Here is a 23,450-nt window from a genome sequence, read left to right on the forward strand (position 1 = left end):
GTTGTATTAAGAAGTTGTAGACACTATAATTACACAGAGGATTCTCAATTATTGCTCCATTTCGATGGAACATCGATTTCCAAACTTGAACTCCAAAACATGTTGAACTTTATTGGGGACTGGATGAGTTCTAATCATCTACAATAACATAGATAAAATGGAGATTGGCCTGTCAAATAACATGACAAATCTCTAGAACCAACTATATTTGCCCACAGAAATGGGACTGGTACCAGAGCCAAAATTCTCCGCCAAAGGTTTTAAAATGGTTTTTTAATGATAAAAACCACAGTTTGGATCAGTGGTATCCAAACGTATGTTTATTTTGAAGATGCTTAGGAAAAAAACTCAGCTTTTTCCTCTACAGGCATGATAAATGAATCGGACGACTGCTATCATCGCCATACTAAACTATGCCAATTCCATCCATCTTGAAATAACCACAAAAATACAGACTACAAGTTATCTAGATTGAGGATGCTCATTTAATATAAATAAACCACACTAACCCCAGCGGTTAACCGGAGGAGGGAACTAGAGGCACAGGACGCCAGGAGCAAGCCAGCCTCCAATAAACAATGTTTTAACACAGGTGGGGCTGCTCCCAGAAAAGTGATCAAACAGTGCTCAAAATTAAATTGTGAGTGTTGACATCTCACAACAAGCATTTGCAATGCATAAGGTCTCGCATTAGGAAAGTTTGAGCTATTGGTATTGTAAATGACACATTTTTTATATATGTGTTGGTTTTGAAAATAGCAAAAATAATAGCTTTGTCATTTACAATGCCAATAGTTATAACTTGTGACACCTATAGCATTTGTAATGCAATATGTGTTGTATTCACGTGACTTAGATGTATTGATATTACAAATAACAATGGCTTTGAATTTTTTTAATAATTAATACTTAAATAAAAGTTATTGTAATTTATAATGGCAATAGCTTAAACTTTTGTAAATAACTTTTGTGAAGAATATGTTCAGTGTATTTTATTGTGACGAAAATCCAAGAACAGAAGTGAAATACTAACCTCTTTTTCTGACATTTTTAATAAAGCTTGAAACATTGAGAGATCATATTTGACCCAGTTGTTGGTAAATGGTTGCACAGATTGATGCTGTGGTGGGGCTGAGAGATGTTGTGGTGGCGACTAGTGATGCTGTGGCATTCAATGATCCTGTGGTAGCGCATAGTGATGTTGTTGTGCCCCTTAGTGGTGCTGTGGTGGTGCTGAGTGATGCTGTGGTGATGCGATAGATAGAGTGAGTGGGATAGATAGATAGAGTGAGGGCGATAGATAGATAGAGGGAGGGCGATAGATAGAGGGCGATAGAGAGATTGAGTGAGCGAGATAGATAGATAGATAGATAGATAGATAGGAGTGAGGGCGATAGCTAGACAGATAGATAGAGTGATGGCGATCAGTATCTAAATAAATAGATAGAATGAGGGCGATAGATAGCGTGAGGGCGATAGATAGATAGATAGATAGATAGAGTGAGGGCGATTAGATAGATAGAGTGAGGGCGATAGATAGATAGAGTTAGGGCGATAGATAGATAGAGTGAGGGCGATAGATAGAGTGAGGGCGATAGATAGAGTGAGGGCAATAGATAGAGTGAGGGCAATAGATAGAGTGAGGGCGATAGATAGAGTGAGGGCAATAGATAGAGTGAGGGCGATAGATAGAGTGAGGCCAATAGATAGACAGAGTGAGGGCGATAGATCGATAGACAGATAGAGTGAGGGCGATAGATAGATAGTTGTGTGTGTGGTTGTGGTTGTGTGTGTGGTTGTGGTTATGTGTGCGTGGTTGTGTGTGCGTGGTTGTGTGTGTGGGGTTGTGTGTGTTATGCTTTGTTTTTCTATGTTATGTTATGCTATGTTTTGTTGTGTTTGGTATGTTATGTTTTGCTAGGCTATGATATGTTTTGTTTTGTTATGCTATGCTTTGTTATGTTATGCTATGTTTTGTTATGCTATGCAATGTATTGTTTTGCTATTCTATGCTTTGTTTTGTTATGCTATGCAATGTATTGTTTTGCTATCCTATGCTTTGTTTTGTTATGCTATGCTCTGTTTAGTTTTGCTATCCTATGCTATGTTGTGTTTTGTTATGCTATGCTATGCTATGCTATGTTTTGTTATGCTATGTTTTGTTATGCTATACTATGTTTTGTTATGCTATGCTTTGTTATGCTATGCTTTGTTTTGCTATGCTATGTTTTGTTGTGTTTGATATGCTATGTTTTGCTATGCTATTATATGTTTTGCTATGCCATGTTTTGTTATGCCATGTTTTGTTATGCCATGTTTTGTTATGCCATGTTTTGTTATGCCATGTTTTGTTATGCCATGTTTTGTTATGCCATGTTTTGTTATGCCATGTTTTGTTATGCCATGTTTTGTTATGCCATGTTTTGTTAGGCTATGTTTTGTTTTGCTATGTTTTGTTTTGCTATCCTATGCTTTGTTTTGTTATGCTATGCTCTGTTTAGTTTTGCTATCCTATGCTATGTTGTGTTTTGTTATGCTATGCTATGTTGTGTTTTGTTATGCTATGCTGTGTTTTGTTATGCTATGCTATGTTTTGTTATGCTATGCTATGTTTTGTTATGCTATTTTTTGTTATGCTATGTTTTGTTGTGCTTTATTACGCTATGCTTGGTTATGCTATGCTTGGTTATGCTGTGCTTGGTTATGCTGTGCTTGGTTATGCTGTGCTTGGTTGTGCTGTGCTTGGTTGTGCTGTGCTTGGTTGTGCTGTGCTTGGTTGTGCTGTGCTTGGTTGTGCTGTGCTTGGTTGTGCTGTGCTTGGTTGTGCTGTGCTGTGCTGTGTTTTGCTGTGCTATGTTTTGCTGTGCTGTGCTGTGTTTTGCTGGGCTGTGTTTTGCTGTGCTGTGCTGTGTTGTGTTTTGCTGTGCTGTGTTTTGCTGTGCTGTGCTGTGTTTTGCTGTGCTGTGTTTTGCTGTGCTGTGTTTTGCAGTGCTCTGCAGTGTTTTGCTGTGCAGTGTTTTGCTGTGCAGTGTTTTGCTGTGCAGTGTTTTGCTGTGCAGTGCTGTGTTTTGCTGTGCTGTGCTGTGTTTTGCTGTGCTGTGCTGTGTTTTGCTGTGCTGTGCTGTGTTTTGCTGTGCTGTGCTGTGTTTTGCTGTGCTATGCTGTGTTTTGCTGTGCTGTGTTTTGCTGTGCTGTGCTGTGTTTTGCTGTGCTGTGTTTTGCTGTGCTTTGCTTTGCTGTGCTGTGTTTTGCTGTGCTGTGTTTTGCTGTGCTGTGTTTTGCTGTGCTGTGTTTTGCTGTGCTGTGCTTTGCTGTGCTGTGTTTTGCTGTGTTTTGCTGTGCTGTGCTGTGTTTTGCTGTGCTGTGCTGTGTTGTGCTGTGCTGTGCTGTGTTTTGCTGTGCTGTGCTGTGTTTTGCTGTGCTGTGTTTTGCTGTGCAGTGCTGTGTTTTGCTGTGCAGTGTTTTGCTGTGCTGTGCTGTGTTTTGCTGTGCTGTGTTTTGCTGTGCTGTGTTTTGCTATGCTGTGCTGTGCTGTGTTTTGCTGTGTTTTGCTGTGTTGTGCTGTGTTTTGCTGTGCTGTGCTGTGTTGTGCTGTGCTGTGCTGTGCTGTGTTGTGCTGTGCTGTGTTGTGCTGTGCTGTGCTGTGTTTTGCTGTGCTGTGCTATGTTTGCTGTGCTGTGTTTTGCTGTGCTGTCCTGTGCTGTGCTGTGTTGTGTTTTGCTGTGCTGTGTTGTGTTGTGCTGTGCTGTGTTTTGCTGTGCTGTGCTGTGTTTTGCTGTGCTGTGCTGTGCTGTGTTGTGTTTTGCTGTGCTGTGTTGTGTTTTGCTGTGCTGTGCTGTGCTGTGCTGTCCTGTGCTTTGCTGTTCTGTGCTGTGTTGTGTTGTGTTTTGCTGTGCTGTGTTGTGTTGTGCTGTGCTTTGCTGTGCTGTGTTTTGCTGTGCTTTGCTGTGCTGTGCTGTGTTTTGCTGTGCTGTGTTTTGCTGTGCTGTGTTTTGCTGTGCTGTGCTGTGTTTTGCTGTGCTGTGTTTTGCTGTGCTGTGCTTTGCTGTGCTGTGCTTTGCTGTGCTGTGCTGTGTTTTGCTGTGCTGTGCTGTGTTTTGCTGTGTTTTGCTGTGCTGTGCTGTGTTTTGCTGTGCTGTGCTGTGTTTTGCTGTGCTGTGTTTTGCTGTGCTGTTTTGCTATGTTTTGCTATGCTGTGCTGTGCTGTCCTGTGCTGTGCTTTGCTGTGCTGTGTTGTGTTTTGCTGTGCTGTGTTGTATTGTGCTGTGCTGTGCTGTGTTTTGCTGTTTTGCTGTGCTGTGCTTTGCTGTGCTGTGTTGTATTGTGCTGTGCTGTGCTTTGCTGTTTGCTGTGCTGTGCTTTGCTGTGCTGTGTTTTGCTGTGCTGTGTTTTGCTGTGCTGTGTTTTGCTGTGCTGTGCTGTGTTTTGCTGTGCTGTGCTGTGTTTTGCTGTGCTGTGTTTTGCTGTGCTGTGTTTTGCTGTGCTGTGTTTTGCTGTGCTGTGTTTTGCTGTGCTGTGCTGTGTTTTGCTGTGCTGTGCTTTGCTGTGCTGTGCTGTGCTGTGCTGTGCTTTGCTGTGTTTTGCTGTGCTGTGTTTTGCTGTGCTGTGTTTTGCTGTGCTGTGTTTTGCTGTGCTGTGTTTTGCTGTGCTGTGCTGTGCTATGCTGTGCTGTGTTTTGCTATGCTGTGCTGTGTTTTGCTGTGCTGTGCTTTGCTGTGCTGTGTTTTGCTGTGTTTTGCTGTGTTGTGCTGTGTTGTGCTGTGCTGTTTTGCTGTGCTGTGCTGTGTTTTGCTGTGCTGTGCTGTGTTTTGCTGTGCTGTGCTGTCCTGTGCTGTGCTGTGCTGTCCTGTGCTGTGTTGTGTTTTGCTGTGCTGTGTTTTGCTGTGCTGTGTTTTGCTGTGCTGTGTTGTGCTGTGCTGTGCTGTGTTGTGTTTTGCTGTGCTGTGCTGTGTTGTGTTGTGTTTTGCTATGTTTTGCTATGCTGTGCTGTGCTGTCCTGTGCTGTGCTTTGCTGTGCTGTGTTGTGTTTTGCTGTGCTGTGTTGTATTGTGCTGTGCTGTGCTGTGTTTTGCTGTTTTGCTGTGCTCTGCTTTGCTGTGCTGTGTTGTATTGTGCTGTGCTGTGCTGTGTTTTGCTGTTTTGCTGTGCTGTGCTTTGCTGTGCTGTGTTTTGCTGTGCTGTGCTGTGCTGTGCTGTGTTGTGCTGTGCTGTGTTTTGCTGTGCTGTGCTTTTCTGTGCTGTGCTGTGTTGTGCTGTGCTGTGTTGTGCTGTGCTGTACTGTGTTTTGCTGTGCTGTGCTGTGTTTTGCTGTGCTGTGCTGTGTTTTGCTGTGCTGTGCTGTGTTTTGCTGTGCTGTGTTGTGTTTTGCTGTGTTGTGTTGTGTTTTGCTGTGCTGGTAAGGGTATGTGAGGGTGTGTGTGAGGGGGTGTGAAGGTGAGGAGGTGTGTGAGGGTGAGGAGGTGTGTGAGGGGTGAGGGGGTGAGGGCTGAGGGTGAGTGTCTCCAATGAATGTCACTGCTTGGCCTTCTTTGAAAATGTTCAGTGCTGCAAATAGAGCATGCCGCCCTAATTATCACAGCATGAGGCCCCAAAGATATAATTATCACAGCATGCAGAGAGCCGCCCCACGCTGCTGGAGCACTCACCTGCACATTAATTATAGTTGAGTGCTCCAGCAGCCTGGGGCGCCTGTTGACATGCTGTGATAAGTGGGTCTCATGCTGTGATAATTGTTGCGGCGCCTGAGGAAGTGGAGACTCCTGCTGGGATAATTGGTCTTGTGGCGCCTCAGGAAGTAGAGTTTCATGCTGGGATAATTGGTCTGGCGGGCTTGCAGCGCCTGACGTCCAACAAACGTGCACAAGCTGCTCAACCTTGAAGCGTGTTCACAGACCTGGGTCGGCTCGTGCCCAGGTCTGTATCGGGCTCGTTCACAGCTGTTACTCCCTTGACAGGGAGGAAGGTGACTATAGTCTCGCTGGCGGGAGCGCTTCGCGCTCCAACGCCAGCTCGACCTAAAAAGTGAAGGACGGGCCTCACACACACCACCTTTTTAATACCATACAGTTGTTCACCTTATTAAAAGTAATTTGACAACAGTAATGGTTTTTAAACTACACTCACTACTCACGGGCCCCCACTTAGTTTAGAAGTGCATCCCTGCCCTCTATCAAACCGTGTTTTAGAGGGCGACGACTGCCGATGATGAAGCATGACACCAGGTGGTGTGTGAGGCCAGTCCTTCACTTTTTGTGAGATGTCAACACTCACAATTTAATTTTGAGCACCGTTTGGTCACTTTTCTAGGAACAACCCCACTTGTGTATACTCATTTAATATACCTACTTCTAAGGAACATTTATGCCACTCCACTGCTGCAGCAACTTCACCGGTTCCCACTAAAACAATTTATCAATTTTTAAATGTGCTGCCTCATATTTAAGAAATTGAGGGGTGCTTCCACTTCCACTTATAGCCAGGAAGGGGGAAACTTTGGATACACATAATTCTTATTATCCACAGATTTCGGATGAGTAGATCAGGAGGATGCAGTTTTACTTTAAAAGCCATCAGTATGTAAGAAGTTCTCCTGACCATCTCAGCCATGAATCTAATCTTAAACTACTTCAAAGTAATCTCAAAACATGTATTTTTTTAACAGGCGTATTTATATATGGTGAGCAACCTCACTCAGTTCCGTTTATCACTGTACTTTCTCTCCTGCTATTTGCTAGCTCCAAGAAGCCATTGATGATTTACAATTGAAATTAACATGACATTAACACTACATTACATAATCCCACATTGGGTTATTATAGAAATGTCAGGCCATGCCTGCAAGTGAATTAGCGTTTGGGTTTTATTCCACTATGAAGGCACACTAACTTCAACATGTAGTGTACCCTATTTGTATTTATTAGGGAAATTGAATAAGCCAAATAGGAAGTTCCAATGTACAGAAGATATTTTAAAGGGGGGGGGGGAACACAAGCACTTTAGTATCATTTTATAGTAGTAAAGGACACAGAGTGCTAAAGCTAGCAAACATAGGGTCCAAAAAAGCATGTAATCTGGGATGACCGTGCAAACAATTGCACATTTTCTACAAATATTTAGGCCTAATTTTTACAGCTTCAATGTTGAATTTGATCAAAACAATCAGTCCTACAAAATCAAAATTAGGCTGGATTTAGTAATATTGAGGGGCAAATATATTTCAAGGATAGGTAGAATCAATGTTGTGAAGATGAATGTTTTACCTATATTAATTTAGCTATTTCAAACACTCCTCCCATTGATCCCAATAGTATAGACAGAGAATTAAAAAAAAATTAGTAATTCATTTTGTACAGGCAGGAGACTGAGCCAGAGTATATAAGAAAACAATTATAGCCTCATTAATCAAAGGCAGCTAGTCCTTCCTAAACCTCGTACGTTTTATTAAAGCACCCAACTCAGGATAATTGTAGAATGATCTTTTAGAAAAATCAGAAAATATATGGATTTTTTATGGCGGGAGCTTCTGCAGGTCAACCTGTATATACTATGGCACAGGGAAGAGATGGGGCCAAGAAATATGTGCATATCGGACATCAGCAGTACCCCACATTTAGTATGGGATAGAGCATGACCTCAGAGTGGTTTCACTACCATTCCGGCACCGATCTATTTATCCCAGCATTTCCACTGGCGATGGTGGAAGAGAGAGTCCCCCTTATTCAAATTGGTAGGGCGTCCTTTATACTTTTCATCTGCTTCTTTAGAGCCTGACTAACTACTGCAATTTAACGTACTATTCCATAGCAATGTTTAACACTCGTGTGTGCACCTGAAAGGGAACTGTGCACCTGAAAGGGAATTTAACTGTCTCCCAAAGCCAAACAGACTGACATCTCATTAACATGTGTACTGACCCATTCTAATTTGACATTCAAAATCAAAAATCAACATGAAGATGATAAACTCATACAATATTCCCAGACACCTTTTTCATTTAAACGTGTCAAGAATTTGAAACAACATCTTGTAAGGGCAGTGAAGGAACCAGAACCAAGAGACCTCATGACGCTTATGAAGTTATCGCCTGCAACTGGCCATTACAAATGCAGTAAAGGCCTAGCATGCATTTTACTTCAAATTCAAAAGAAGTGACAATACAGGGACTAGTACACAAACAACAGCGTTCCTCCAATTGTAACACCAAAAATGTGGTTTACTGTATTTGGTGCCCATGTGACAAATGTCACGTAGGACAAACCACACAACCAGTAAAAAAAAAAACGCATTCTCCAGCATTGATCAAGGATTCGGTGCAAATCAACGGGGGACCTTAAGTAGAACACTACTCAGAACAATAACATTCTGAAAATGATCTAAAATGGTCAGTGCGATTTGTGGCCTTGCTGAGTGCCAGGACTTTTCAGCCGACAACCTTAGCATGTACTCTTTTAGCTGCTCCAGGCAAGCTCCTTAACTTAAACCTATTTTGGAGGCTGAAACCAATAGTCTGATGTTGAAAGTTAAGTCAGGATCTCCTCTGGACCCGGGGTCCCAGACGGTCCTAGAACGGGGCAGAGAAGCCACTGCACCAGTACTTACTGAGCTGCTAAATCTATCGTTCTGTTCGGGCCCTGATTCCATAGAGTGAAAACACGCTATGGCGAGTCTGCTGCTGAAGAAACCAACTCTAGATCCTTTGCTGCCTGAAAATCTCAGACCTATATCGCTACTGCCTTTTTCTCAAAAATTGCTGAGAAATGTGTTAATCAACAACTCATGCAGGTTGTGGAGGCAGAGGCTCTTCTCCATGAGACACAATCTGGGTTTAGACCCTCTTTCAGTACAGAATCTGCACTGCTACTCGCGTCTGAATTTATCTGCAAAATATTTGACGACGGTCAAACAGCTGCTCTAGTCATGCTCGACTTAAGTGCAGCTTTTGACATGGTCTCTCATGGTTTTTTATTGGACAGCCTACACCATGCAGGGATGGGTGTCACTGCATTGGTTGGCTGGCTAATTCCCTGGAGAGTCGCACCATCCAAGTCACCCTACAATCCTTTGTTTCAACCCCTTGGCAGTTGAAATAGGGCATGCCTCAGGGCTCAGCTTTGAGCCCGACCCTCTTCAATCTGTATATGTGCCCATTGGTGGACCTTTTGGAAAACCATGGAGTGCAGACGGTGTCTTATGCGGACGACACGCAATTGATTCTTACCTTGGCCCAGGACAACAGCCAAGCGGCAGAAGATTTTAAGCTTTGCCTAGCCTACTTGGCTACCTGGATGAAAAACAGCTGCCTCAGATTAAATGCCAGTAAAACTGATATTTTAGTGGTGGGGAAGCAACCATCTATTTGGTCCTCGATCTGGTGGCTCAGTGAGATGGGTTCTCCATCGCCCCTGAACCACAAAGTTAAAAACCTTGCAGTTTGGTTCGATTCTACTCTATCTTTCTCGGACCAAATGTCCACTCTTACAGTTACCTGTTTTGGGATCCTAAAAATGATCAGGGAAATCCTGGGGCTTACCCCGAACTGCGCAAAAGAAACGCGGTCCAAGCCTTTGTGGCTTCTAGACTGGACTATTGCAACATCCTTTACTTGGGGGCTTCCAAGAGGAGCATACTTATGATTCAGAGGGTGCAAAAGGCGTCGGCAAGTAGGCTGCTTAACATCCCCAAATTTGCCCCCACAGTTGAGCCCTGGAAACGTTTCACTGGCTCCCTATTGAGGAAAGGATGTCCTTCAAAACCCTGTGTTAAGTTCACAGAATATTACAGGGCAAAGGCCCGAGATACCTTTTTCCGATGATCCGACCATACCATCCTATACACTGTCTGAGATCGGCTGGAACAGGACTGGTCGGTGTCCCCAAATTTAACAGAGGGCGTTTGGGCTACAGCTCATTTAGGTTCCTGGCAGCCAAACAGTGGAACTCTCTTCTGTTACATCTGAGACTGGAGCCCTCTGAAATGGCTTTCCGAAAACACTTTAAAACCTGGTTATTTAGGAAAAGTCTAAATCAACAGTAGTGCCGCCCAGTTTTCTTTTTAGCTATCTCAGTCCTGTCAGAATTCAGCGCGGGGACACTCTGAACTGGAGTAACAAGGCGCTATACAAGCTGCCAACATAACTTCATACTACACAAGTAAGACACAGGAGGCACATTAACAACAGCATGCATTCATTCTCTTTCATTCTCTCTCTCTCCCTCCCCTCTCCCTCTCCCTCTCCCTCTCCCTCCCCCTACCCCTCTCCCTCTCCCTCTCCCTCTCCCTTCCCCTACCCCTACCCCTCTCCCTCTCCCTCTCTCTCTCCCTCTCATAATATTCTCTCGTAATGGACCTGGCGTCTCCAAACTTGGTAAGGACAGATTTGATCTCTTCAAACACTGACCTCCTCCTGGGCGGCTACTTGGTCGGTGGACCCAGTAGTCAGCAACTTCTTTGAACCGGACGTCACAGTAGGATGCAGGGAATTGGCTCTTCCACTCCAAGGGAGATGTTGGCTGGTTTTCGAAGTACTGACAACCCTCCAAAGCTTTTGAAGGATGTACAGCTGCAGTACAAGTTTGCAATTGTCGAGCCTGGAGGGGGCAGGTAGGGTGTGGCGCCAAATGTACACAGCAGTCTTCAGTTCTAGTGTAGATCTGCTCTTCAGTGTCCTCTTCTGTAGTTCGGTGAATCGAAAGTTCTGGTGTCAGGGGGCTACCTAAATACTTAATTTAGTGGTGTTAGGGAAGTGTAGAGTAGAAGCCATGGGCTACTTATCGCTGGGGTCACTACGCCGCCTATATGACAACTTCGTGTCCTTAGGGGTGTGTCTGACCTGGATGTGCTAGAAGCCTCCTCGCATAACTAATTTCCTACATGTCATGGTGCCAAATGGGCCTTAGGGCAGGGGGTGGCATCTCCCAGGTCTGGGGGAAGGCAAGGTTGAATAGCAAAGGCACCAGAAGCTTTGAAGCCTCTGGTCTTGGTATGCTGATTTACTAGCCATCCTGTTGGAGGAGGTATAAACACCTCCTGACAGAGGAGGCATTGTTCGTGACCTCTGACAGCGGGACTCCCACCTACTAGGGGGTCAAAAGCACATCTGTGGAGGCAGGCTGGACTGTACCAACAGCCAGCACACTTGAGGGCTAGTAGGATTCAGGGGGTACCTCTAAGGTACCCTCTGGGTGCATGTATTATTAACTACATCACTGGAATCAGTGTGGGTTTATTAAAACGAGGTATTTGATACCAAAGACCTTTGGTTTCAGTGAAGTCATCATGGAGCTGGGAAACTCATAATTAACAGTTCCCAGTACATACATTTAAGATGGCTTTCCTGTTCACTTGCAATGTCTAAATATTGACTTAGTCATCACAGGGGCATATCTGCTTATGCAGATATGTCCACACATGTAATATAATGCACCATGCCATAGGGCTAGCTGTAAGGCCTGCTGTAGGGGTGACCTCCATATAGTGTATGCAGTGTCTGCAGGCATGGCACACAGGATGTGTGACATGTCGTGTTTTCACTTTTGTCTTAATCATCCTGCAGTGGCAGTCTGCGTGAGTGTGGTGAGGGGTCCCTCTGGGTGGCAAAATGAATGATGCAGCTCTTAGTGCCCTAAGTACCAGGGGTACCATTTACTAGGGACTTACAGGGGTGCCAAGGGACTTGCTAATTGGAGAACAATTGCACAGTTTTAGGGAAGAGATCTGCCGCTGGGGGGGCTGGATATCAAGAACCCAATGCACTTCTGTCAAAATTGCATCAGACACCAGGTAAAATGTGGCAGTGAACATGTCAAAAAAGGGGAACTTTCCTACACCATGTACTTCAAGGTTTCCATCTGATACACATGCCCAAAGGATACTACAGATGAAAGAAAAGTACAAAACAACTTGCCTAAATAAACATTGTTATTTCTGTTTTTCTGAAGAGCAGTAGGTGGACTCAGGAGTAAGAACAATCTCCTAGAATCAACAAAATTCAATAACGCTCAAGCGCTGGTTAGGCACAGGCAACTGGTGCCTAAGTAGAAAAGACCCCATTCATGCCTTCACTCTTGGCTGCCATGGGTTAAGCGTAAACCACTAAGCAAGTCGCTGAATCCTCTTGTGCCTGCCTCCAAGACTTAAATTTGTTGGCATATCAAGGGGTATGCAACCAGAGTTCAAAATACATAAACACGGGGGCAGAGAACATGACACCAAGGGGAGAGATACACACACCCTTTGAAACTAAATAGCGACTGATCAATCTCATTGGTGTGGTGACCAGTCACGTAACCCCCATCGACCCTAAAGAACATCACTGTTCCACAACCAGTGACAACATTCTGCATAGACAAGAACAGCAAAAAGATGTCCTGATTCCGGTTTTACTCTACTTTGTCAATATATACTTCTCAGTCTCCATTGTCTATTCTATTTCAATTACTGCCCTTTATAGACTAACTTACAAAAAACAGTGGTCCCTACATGTGGACAAGATAACATACAAAAATCATTAATCATACACCTGATAAGTAGTATGTCTTTTGTCCAGACGGACAAGAAAATTTATTTTAAATGTTCTGGTTGATAAAGTGAATTTTAAGAACCAAAAAAGATAACAAGTGGGCACAGCCGTGACCCACAACAATCAAGACAAAACAACAAAGAAATGGCCAAAAGGGCAAAGCGAAAATCTGTCTGTATACTTGTGGTCAGTGCTACAGACTCAATCTTTTAAACATAACCATACCATTGCATCAAATAATATAGTATTATCATATTGCATATGGGGTTTTTTAGTCGACGACGTTTCGATGCCTTTTTACATTTGTGACATCATCATCAGGACAAGAATTATCAACATTATTGTTTTGTACAACAGTTATTAACACAATGCCTATTATCGCATTAATGTTGGTTTCCTCGTAGGTTCAGGAATACTGATGAGTAAACGCTGATAGATGTGCTTTCTTTCACATCAAGTCCAGGGCTTCCATCAGGTTTGTATGGATTTGACAGGAAAGGAGCGGGATGGCTCAATTTGTGATGGCCGGAGCGCTATGGCGAATACGGCAGTCCGATGGGATCGATCCCATCGGACTGCCGGACTGTCGGACTGTGCCACTGGATTCAAGCTAGCAAGGTGATACCCCGAAACAGGTCCCATGATGGTTGTTTACGGTCCAGGGAGGACCTGGCCTAGCAGTTCTGGCTGGACTGTTCCCATGAGGAGCAAGGTCAAAACTGATTTGCATATGGCTTGGTCCAAACTGGGCTGGCATGGTGGGGAAAAAAAATTGGATAGGGATGCGTCCCGAGCAATTGCCAGTGGAGGAGATTAATTTAAGCATTCCATCCATCACTGTTTTTGCTTAGTGCCCATAAAGACAGAGTACATTGTATTTAAAAGTAGGATATGCAAAAAATTTATGTTTCATGTGCCCTTACAATGAAAACACCTAAAAACTATTTTCAATGTAGCAAGACTGACTGCTTCAATAGAGAAACATTGGATTGCATTAGAATATTTTATAAAGAAAATTACGGGTTGGTAACAGCTAGAAAAATATTTCAAGGACTCTTTTTTTAACAGGTAGACAAAATTCAAAGTAATGGTAAAGTAGAACGGTATCCAACTATTAAGGAAAAGGTATTTTAGAAAAATCACCTTTTCTCTACCTCTAAGGCCTTTCTGTAAGTATTCCAACTGTCAACTGACAGCTGATAGATCCCCTGTAGTGAAGGTGTAAATTGCTCCCCGGACAGGGACAAATGAACTTGGATGTGGGGAGGTTTGTTTTTTACTTGACAGGACAGCCTGGAAGTTGTGCCCAGGCATATAGTGGGCTTCAAACGAGGCCTTACCCTGTCACAGGCAAATGTGCAAATGTAGCTCACCCCTAGACCTGCTCCATCTATTGTCCCTCTAGTCAGACTGGCACCAATCTCTGCATGATGGGAAGCTGCTCCAGGACTGGTTTAGAGTGACCACAGGGAAGGAGACCCCCATGTCAATAGCCACAACTCTGGGTGGGCACAATGAGCTCTGACCAGGAGAAGAAAGATTCTGTAACGGTAGATTTAGGGATACAGGGGTACTTTGGGAGTATTTGCTGTAGAGGACACAGATAATTAAGCAAAAGTTGGTAGTGGCATCCCTGGGAATTTTTACCACATTGTTTAGGAAATGGTCAGGAGTTTTCCCCAACAATGGGCTGGTGCCAGGCATAAATATAGTGCCCACAGTACCCTCCTAAGATCACTTCCTAACCTGTGGAAGAACAGAAGACTACTGGACCTGCTGCCCGTGACCTAAGATTAGACTTGATCTGCCTCTTGTACTCAGGACTAACAAGTGGACTCCAAGGGTATTGAGTTTGCTGCAGCTCCTACAAACGTCTTCTCCGTAACAGCAAAATTCAGTGGGACCACTGTTTAAACCATCCAATGACATTGAGCCCTTTTTGGCCACATCCAGCAGCCTCGCCCCGCTAAGGGAATCCAAGCTCCAGTAAGGTAACAATGTCCAAAAGTAGAAAGCTTCACTGGACCAAACCACAGCCTGTATCCAATGGACGTTGAGGGCTGTTTAGGAACAAAACCTGAACTTCTTGCACTCTGAGCTTTTTCCCCTCACTCAACGTCTTCACCGAGACCACAGACTCCCTGCCATCAAGCCGAACTTCAGCCACAGCCTGCTGCACTGCACAAGTGAAGACTTTTTGCTCTAGAAGAAGTTTCTACGGTTAAAGGCAACTTTTTGACCGGTCAAGGGCAACCTGATGACTGTGGCTGGCACTTAATCCTTTTAAGTATGGCTGATAGAGTGAGGCTTCCAATGTGACAAATCTCCATGTGACTTGCTAAATAGACCCTGGAGACAAATGTGATGTTGCAAATCCCACAGGCTTTCACAGCACGCATTTATGTGTGTTTGGTCTCACCACTGAGTTGGTTAGCTTCCACTGTAAGGGTCAATAGATTTGTAGTGCTGCCTTCTTCAATATGGCTAACTCCTATGAAATATGTGCTGTGCCGTTTTTGCACTTTTCAGAGTGCTTCCTCCATGGTACTGGTGAGCTACTACCTTAAATAGCATACCGTTCTCATTTCAGACAGCACTTCCACCATGCCACACATTCCTTTCACAATGAGAGTCTGACGTAACAACAAAAGGAAGCGAATTGATGAGAAAGGATGTGTGGAGAAGAAAAAGAGACATAAATCCTTGAAATGATTATTTTAAAATTTAAGTAAGGGGTGGACTACATTCAACACACAAAAAGAGGAAAAAATATATTAAAAAATACAAAACCTCAAATCTGCAGTAGTTATATGAAATGCATTAGTACAGGGCTTTAAGAGGGCTGGGTCCCTCCAGATCTAAAACCCAGTAAGAGTTTCAAAACAGGACACTAAAACAAATCCCTACCAGTCTCTATGTTCATGGCCTTACAGTTACTGCCAAATAACACTAATCGATTTCTGAACAATGACTAAATACCGTTAATGTAGTCTATGTCAGTGATGTAGCTAGTATTTATATTTCACAAGGTTTACGTAATTTAGACTTCCCCAAGAATGTTAGCTATTTCCAGGATGTTGTGTTTCTGTGTTTTTTTCATGCAGCACATGACTCCTGTGTAGTTCATACGTTGAACTGAGTCGGCCTCTGGTGTTTATAGTAGCAACTACGCAAGGCCTGGATTAGAAGCTACAGGAGTGCAAGGTTCTCAAAGTGCCTGTTAGTGGGTCAAAAAGGTGTTCAGAATACAGTTACTATAACAATAAATAGCAAGGGGTCAAATGCAAACGCAAACTAAGTTACATCCCTACGTGTTGAATAGAAAGCAAAAGGAAATGAACTAATAGTGTGTTGTGCAAATCACACCTGGGGTCTCTTATCTCTTGTGAGAAGATTCCCATCAGTCACCACTCGGATCCGCCCTTCATCATCTGGGATCCTTCACCCTCGATGGTAGATTGTGAGACCCACAGTGGATTGGCAGATGGTGAAAGCCTAATCCTACATGTGGTATCCAGTGTGAGGGGAATGCTTGATAAATGTTGAGGTGACTGAAAAGCAGTGCTAAAAAGTGAAGTGCAAAGTGAAGTTGTGAAACAAACTATAAAATTATGTAGAGAGGAGAAAAAGTATTTATTAGGGTTCTCTTCAATCCTAAATTAAAATGAGTGCGTAGTGGTCTAAACAAATAACCACTGTTAGAGATGGAAAGTCGACATGTTTCTGCAGACTAATTAGATCCACGTGGTATCTAGCTGCTTCCTCAGGACCATTACCGCTGCTGCTTTAAAAGAAATCAGTGGAAAAAGGAAAAAATATATATCACCTGAGTATAGTGATACCGTCCTTCTCCTGACTGTGTAGTTCAAACCAAGGAGTGAATCCATTCATAACAAGATACACATAAAGGGAAGAAACAAAGTACATACAAAATTAGGTATAGAACACTGTGTTGAAACACATCTTTCTAACACAAATTGATCTCGTTTTGTTACAGAAGTGTAGTATCCTGAATGTATATATCATACACCTCTGTCCACAGCATCAAGCTAATGGCTGCTCACTTACCAATTTGGCAGGAGAGAAAAGTCCCACCTCACCTGGCTTCAGCGCAGGTAAAACAGGGCACCGCTCTAAAGTAGCGAAAAAGTAAATGAAAAGAAAGTTAGGACACACAAGGTGTCACTCTATTCCAGCAAGAATCATTACGTCTAAAATCCGTTTCATGAGAATGCACCAACAGTTATTTGTCAAGAACTGACATATCGTAATCGAGCATATACTGATGTTTATGACATCATTATTCTAGTTATAACAAAAAACTAGTCGTTACATGGGTATTCTAAACAAGCCCTGAAATGCACGCATTTACCGTGCCATTGTTTTTTGAAACGCTTGTTCCTGTGACAGAGTCTATGATCACAGTCCGACCATCAAAGATTGTATACCGAGGACGGTTGATCACATTTATTTAGTTTATGATTTAAGGTCTTCAGGAGCCCACAACTCAATGAGCTGGGCATCCAGGACGCATTACGTAAAAAAAGAAGAAGTGACACATAAACAACTCTCCAATCCTTATGAGAGATAAATGTGTCTCACAATCATCTGTGTCAATCTAAATACTACTACCAACAGCAGGAACGCGCACTTCCCAGCGGGTGACTAAGCAGGTGATTGCGCGGATCGTATATGCGCCTACCTGTCCGTCGGTACCCCGGGCGTCCCTCTGGGCTGTCGTGGGAGGTACCGACGCAGCGCTCAAACACCCATTATATTTCCGCTTAGTCGCCGGCAAAAACAACGCCCGCATGACGTCAGTCTCTACGCGACGCGCGTAGCATTATGGGGATTGTAGTTTGGTAAAGACAGCGCACTCATATTACTATGCTGCCACTTATTAGACATGTTCTCTTTACAGCAAAGTGCCTGATAGTGCGCTGTCTTGCTAGTACGTCGTGAAAATCTCTAATTTCTTTGAAGTGTCCAATAGTTCGACGTGCATCAAGGGGGAAGTACATGCCACATGAGAAAACACGTCTGTATTGTCCATATCAATGTACTTAAAATCATCTGAAAAATGAGTAGATCTCGTAAGTGTCAGGGCACTAGACATTAACAAGAGCACTTATTAGAGTGCCATCCATGGGATGTCCTCATTGAGGCCCCCTTTATCAGATCTGAGTTTATACACCCATCTTTGTTCTTTTTTAAATAAAAAACTACTGATATCAGTAATGTGGGGTGGGATCATAGGCTGTTCAATGACAGTCCATTTAAGCTCTGTTGGTAAATGGCCAGCCTCTATGAAGTGAGAGGTCAGTCTTGTTGCCTGTTTGCAACATCTGATGGAACTCTTATGCTCTGAAATTCTTGTCTTTACTTTACGCGTAGTCATCCCTACATACTGTTTGTTGCAGGGGCATGTGATCAGATAGATTACATTTTGGCTGTTGCAATTAGTAAAGCGTCGTTGCTCCCAGGGACGACATGTGCCAATATCGATCTGTGTTGACTTAGTGGTTAGTGAACAAGCAACGCAATTGCCGCAGGGATGGTGTCCTGTGACTGCTGGCATGTCCCATAAAGTCCATATGGTGCGGGGAATCATGTTTTTCGGTCTAGTGTGGACCAACTGGTCTTTCACATTTCGTCCACGTTTAAAGGCGAACAACGGGGGTGGTAAATTGACCGTATCGTTCCCGGTGTTCAAGATCGCCCAGTGCTTCCTCACAATTTTTTGGATTTGATTCGACTTAGTGCTAAAGGTATTAACACATGTAATCCTTTTCGATGTCGGCTTGGGAGGTAATAGTTCTAATAAACCTTCCCTATTGTTATTTGAAGCACGTTTCTTTGCGGCCCTGACTAGTCTTTTCGGATACTTCTTCTCAATTAGATGTTGCTCTAGAGTCAGAGAGTGTTCTTCAAACGCTGATTTGCTTGAACAATTCCGTTGAATTCGAAGGAATTGTCCATAAGGCAAGTTATTAAGGAGTGCCTTAGGATGAAAACTTTCATAACTCAATAATGAGTTCCTTGCTACTGGTTTGCGGTATATTTCTGTATGTAAACCGGTGGGAGTAGCAGTGACCAACAGATCAAGGAAGGCTAGCTGATGTCTACTAAATTCCATGGTGAATCAGGGCCGCAAAGAAACGTGCTTCAAATAACAATAGGGAAGGTTTATTAGAACTATTACCTCCCAAGCCGACATCGAAAAGGATTACATGTGTTAATACCAATTGCGTTGCTTGTCCACTAACAACTAAGTCAACACAGATCGATATTGGCACATGTCGTCCCTGGGAGCAACGACGCTTTACTAATTGCAACAGCCAAAATGTAATCTATCTGATCACATGCCTCTGCAACAAACAGTATGTAGGGATGACTACGCGTAAAGTAAAGACAAGAATTCCAGAGCATAAGAGTTCCATCAGATGTTGCAAACAGGCAACAAGACTGACCTCTCACTTCATAGAGGCTGGCCATTTACCAACAGAGCTTAAATGGACTGTCATTGAACAGCCTATGATCCCACCCCACATTACTGATATCAGTAGTTTTTTATTTAAAAAAAGAACAAAGATGGGTGTATAAACTCAGATCTGATAAAGGGGGCCTCAATGAGGACATCCCATGGATGGCACTCTAATAAGTGCTCTTGTTAATGTCTAGTGCCCTGACACTTACAAGATCTACTCATTTTTCAGATGATTTTAAGTACATTGATATGGACAATACAGACGTGTTTTCTCATGTGGCATGTACTTCCCCCTTGATGCACGTCAAACTATTGGACACTTCAAAGAAATGAGAGATTTTCACGACGTACTAGCAAGACAGCGCACTATCAGGCACTTTGCTGTAAAGAGAACGTGTCTAATAAGTGGCAGCATAGTAATATGAGTGCGCTGTCTTTACCAAACTACAATCCCCATGATGCTAGGCGCGTCGCGTAGAGACTGACGTCATCCGGGCGTCGTTTTTGCCGGCGACTAAGCGGAAATATAATGGGTGTTTGAGCGCCGCGTCGGTACCTCCCACGACAGCCCAGAGGGACGCCCGGGGTACCGACGGACAGGTAGGCGCATATACGATCTGCGCAATCACCTGCTTAGTCACCCGCTGGGAAGTGCGCGTTCCTGCTGTTGGTAGTAGTATTTAGATTGACACAGATGATTGTGAGACACATTTAGCTCTCATAAGGATTGGAGAGTTGTTTATGTGTCACTTCTTCTTTTTTTACGTAATGCGTCCTGGATGCCCAGCTAATTGAGTTGTGGGCTCCTGAAGACCTTAAATCATAAACTAAATAAATGTGATCAACCGTCCTCGGTACACAATCTTTGATGGTCGGACTGTGATCATAGACTCTGTCACAGGAACAAGCGTTTCAAAAAACAATGGCACGGTAAATGCGTGCATTTCAGGGCTTGTTTAGAATACCCATGTAACGACTAGTTTTTTGTTATAACTAGAATAATGATGTCATAAACATCAGTATATGCTCGATTACGATATGTCAGTTCTTGACATATAACTGTCGGTGCATTCTCATGAAACTGATTTTAGACGTAATGATTCTTGCTGGAATAGAGTGACACCTTGTGTGTCCTAACTTTCTTTTCATTTACTTTTTCGCTACTTTAGAGCGGTGCCCTGTTTTACCTGCGCTGAAGCCAGGTGAGGTGGGACTTTTCTCTCCTGCCAAATTGATAAGTGAGCAGCCATTAGCTTGATGCTGTGGACAGAGGTGTATGATATATACATTCAGGATACTACAATTCTGTAAACAAAACAAGATCAATTTGTGTTAGAAAGATGTGTTTCAACACAGTGTTCTATACCTACTTTTGTATGTACTTTGTTTCTTCCCTTTATGTGTATCTTGTTATGAATGGATTCACTCCTTGGTTTGAACGACACAGTCAGGAGAAGGACGGTATCACTATACTCAGGTGATATATATTTTTTCCTTTTTCCACTGATTTCTTTTAAAGCAGTAGCGGTAATGGTCCTGAGGAAGCAGCTAGATACCACGTGGATCTAATTAGTCTGCAGAAACATGTCGACCTTCCATCTCTAACAGTGGTTATTTGTTTAGACCACTACGCACTCATTTTAATTTAGGATTGAAGAGAACCCTAATAAATACTTTTTCTCCTCTCTACCTAATTGTATAGTTTGTTTCACAACTTCACTTTGCACTTCACTTTTTAGCACGGCTTTTCAGTCACCTCAACATTTATCAAGCATTCCCCTCACACTGGATACCACATGTAGGATTAGGCTTTCACCATCTGCCAATCCACTGTGGTCTCACAATCTACCATCGAGGGTGAAGGATCCCAGATGATGAAGGGCGGATCCGAGTGGTGACTGATGGGAATCTTCTCACAAGAGATAAGAGACCCCAGGTGTGATTTGCACAACACACTATTAGTTCATTTCCTTTTGCTTTTTATTCAACAAGTAGGGATGTAACTTAGTTTGCGTTTGCATTTGACCCCTTGCTATTTATTGTTATAGTAGCTGTTCCTAGGGATAATAGTATTGTTGGGTCGTTAAACTGTCCCTCAGACCCTCATTCTCCTGGTTTGTTAATGTTCAGAATACAGTGCCATTCAATTCTTGGCCTCTCTGTAGAGCACACAAAGCAATGGCAATGTATGTATGTCAGGTGCAATTGTGATGCGATGTGAAGGAAGCACGCAATTGTCAAAATATTGACAAGGTGAAAGCAAAATAAAAAATGCATACATGTCCAACAGTAAATACATCAGGAGTGATTGGACACTCTGAAGACCGCTAACTCTTCCACAGGTCTCAGTAACGTTTAATTCACAGTCTCACGAACCCCGAACTGAAACAGTTTAAATATTATTTACAACAAAGCCACTTGCTACTCATTTATCTTACACAGCTAACAGCCATTGACAAAGCCAATAGTCAGTTGCTGTGTTATATTTAATGCAATAACAAGGCAATCAAAGACAGCTCAGAGGAACCAAAATACCGGTCTAGGGGCACACTATAGGAATCTCAGAATGTTTGTTTATTTGCGGAAGCCACGCCCCTTATAGAACACCCACCTCTTACACACGCATACTTTTTTCATCCCGCTTAAAGCCCTGCATTTCAAACAAACATATATGTCCTGGTGAGGTGCTTTAACTTTGATTAGGAGCTAAAAATGCCCTTTGTCGATGTTGATTTGTAGACATTATTTCTATTGACTGAACTGGTGCCATAATCCAACTATTGTCATCACACACTGCATAAGAGTTGTGACTGTCAGAAGCGGTGTAAAGGTTTGTAAATGTATGTAAACAATAGTTGTAGAATAATACTAAAAGGATGTCCCATTAATTCAGTAGGTAGTTTACATGAGCACTTCTTATTCACATATTTTAAGAGTAGGTGCCTGCTTCGACAGAAAACACTTAAGCTTCATCGCGGCCAGCATTTATAACTTCTCACTCTTATTTAATTACACGTATAAAACGATTAACAATTTCCACAGGACCTACAGTTCCCCACTTCCAGGGGCCAAGATAAGTATCCAACTTTCCACGTACACATAGCATTAGCTAGCTCAATGCGATGTAGAACGCGCGCGCGCGTTGCAAAATCCAGCCACAATGGTCATGTTTCCATATTCTGACAGGCACACAGAAACAAAATCAACCCCCCACCCACATGCAGCACGTGTATTGCAATTGGATTTATACGGCCCCTCCAAAGATTGCCTTGACCCACAACTCGCCACGTTCTCGCACCAGTTTTCCAGCATCTCCTTAATGGCGTTGGCTGGTCTCTGGATCACTTCTCCAGCGGCGATGCGGTTCACCACTGTCTCATCCAGCCGTCGGATAACCCCAGCCATGAGTGCCATGGCCCGGTAGAGCGCAACGAGAAGCGCTCGCCTGCGGGATGTATACAGCGACGTCACTAGCAACGGCACACCGCCATTGGATAGAAAGAGGAAACACAAAAAAGAGGTGTGGACTATCGCTGTCAAGTGCAGCCTATTTAGGTAGACATAAAAAAAGGACCAACGGTTCTTCGAGCCATATTCTAGAAGTTGAAAACAAGCACTGGCATAGCCAATAGGTCTCGCTTTTTGGACCTTATTAAGTGTTTAGCCAGAACTATTGCTTTACCAATGTCTTTAAGCTAATTTGTAGAGCCCCGTGGGTTGTGTGCACCATGTTGAAAAGTTATCATAAAAAAGTGTTACAAGCATTTTTGTTACCATATTATAAACATACATTACCAATAAACCCGATTCCGGCGACATTGCCTCTACTTTAACAGAAGGCAATGGGGGAAATACATACTTCCGATTATTTTATTCTCAAATGTTGGCATGTATGTATATATAACCAATAAGATATTATTGTGTAGGCGAGAACTAAAAATGAAGTGCTGCATTTTTTTCAAAGCCTGCAAACAGATAAAAAAATACTAAAAATACAGCAACATGGGCTGCTGCACAGTGGAAGGCCCTTCCCAAAGGTTGACTAGTCACCTTTCAGTAGTTTATTGCTGTATTTGAATGTTAAAGAGTTAGAGTTACTAATAGGGTGAAACCTTTCATATATATAACAGCATTAACATGAGTCAAAATGACAACATAATGTAGTAATACTGTTACAAAACCTGCCGTAAAATTTGCATCTTCCCGCTGTATAATTGTGTTAACTCTGCCACATAATTTGGTCCGCTCAAGCCAGAGAATTCCAGTGGAACTGGTTATAACAAAATGCCACTGCAATTATGAGAGTATGATACTGCAGTAGTTTCTAAATAATAATGGATTAACCCCACTTGGCACATAGCACCTGCCTTATCATTTGCAGTATTCCATTATAACCTACAGGATTTATATTTCGGCGACGGGATATCCGTCACTGTTGTGACGGAG

At 43.1% G+C, this 23,450-nt stretch overlaps 1 protein-coding gene across 1 annotated transcript in view; it reads right to left on the minus strand.

Annotated features, from left to right (window-relative positions):
• The window catches only part of MLH1 (mutL homolog 1), a 440,315-nt gene extending 417,844 nt beyond the window's left edge, over positions 1-22,471 (minus strand). Inside the window, exon 1 of the mRNA XM_078685874.1 lies at positions 22,303-22,471. Coding sequence (XP_078542000.1) covers positions 22,303-22,418 — 116 coding nt within the window. The 5' untranslated portion in view covers positions 22,419-22,471. The remainder of the gene's footprint in view (positions 1-22,302) is intronic.
• Positions 22,472-23,450: the final 979 nt, after the last annotated feature.

Source organism: Lissotriton helveticus, chromosome 4_1, assembly GCF_964261635.1.
Source record: "Lissotriton helveticus chromosome 4_1, aLisHel1.1, whole genome shotgun sequence".
Classification (NCBI taxonomy): domain Eukaryota; kingdom Metazoa; phylum Chordata; class Amphibia; order Caudata; family Salamandridae; genus Lissotriton; species Lissotriton helveticus.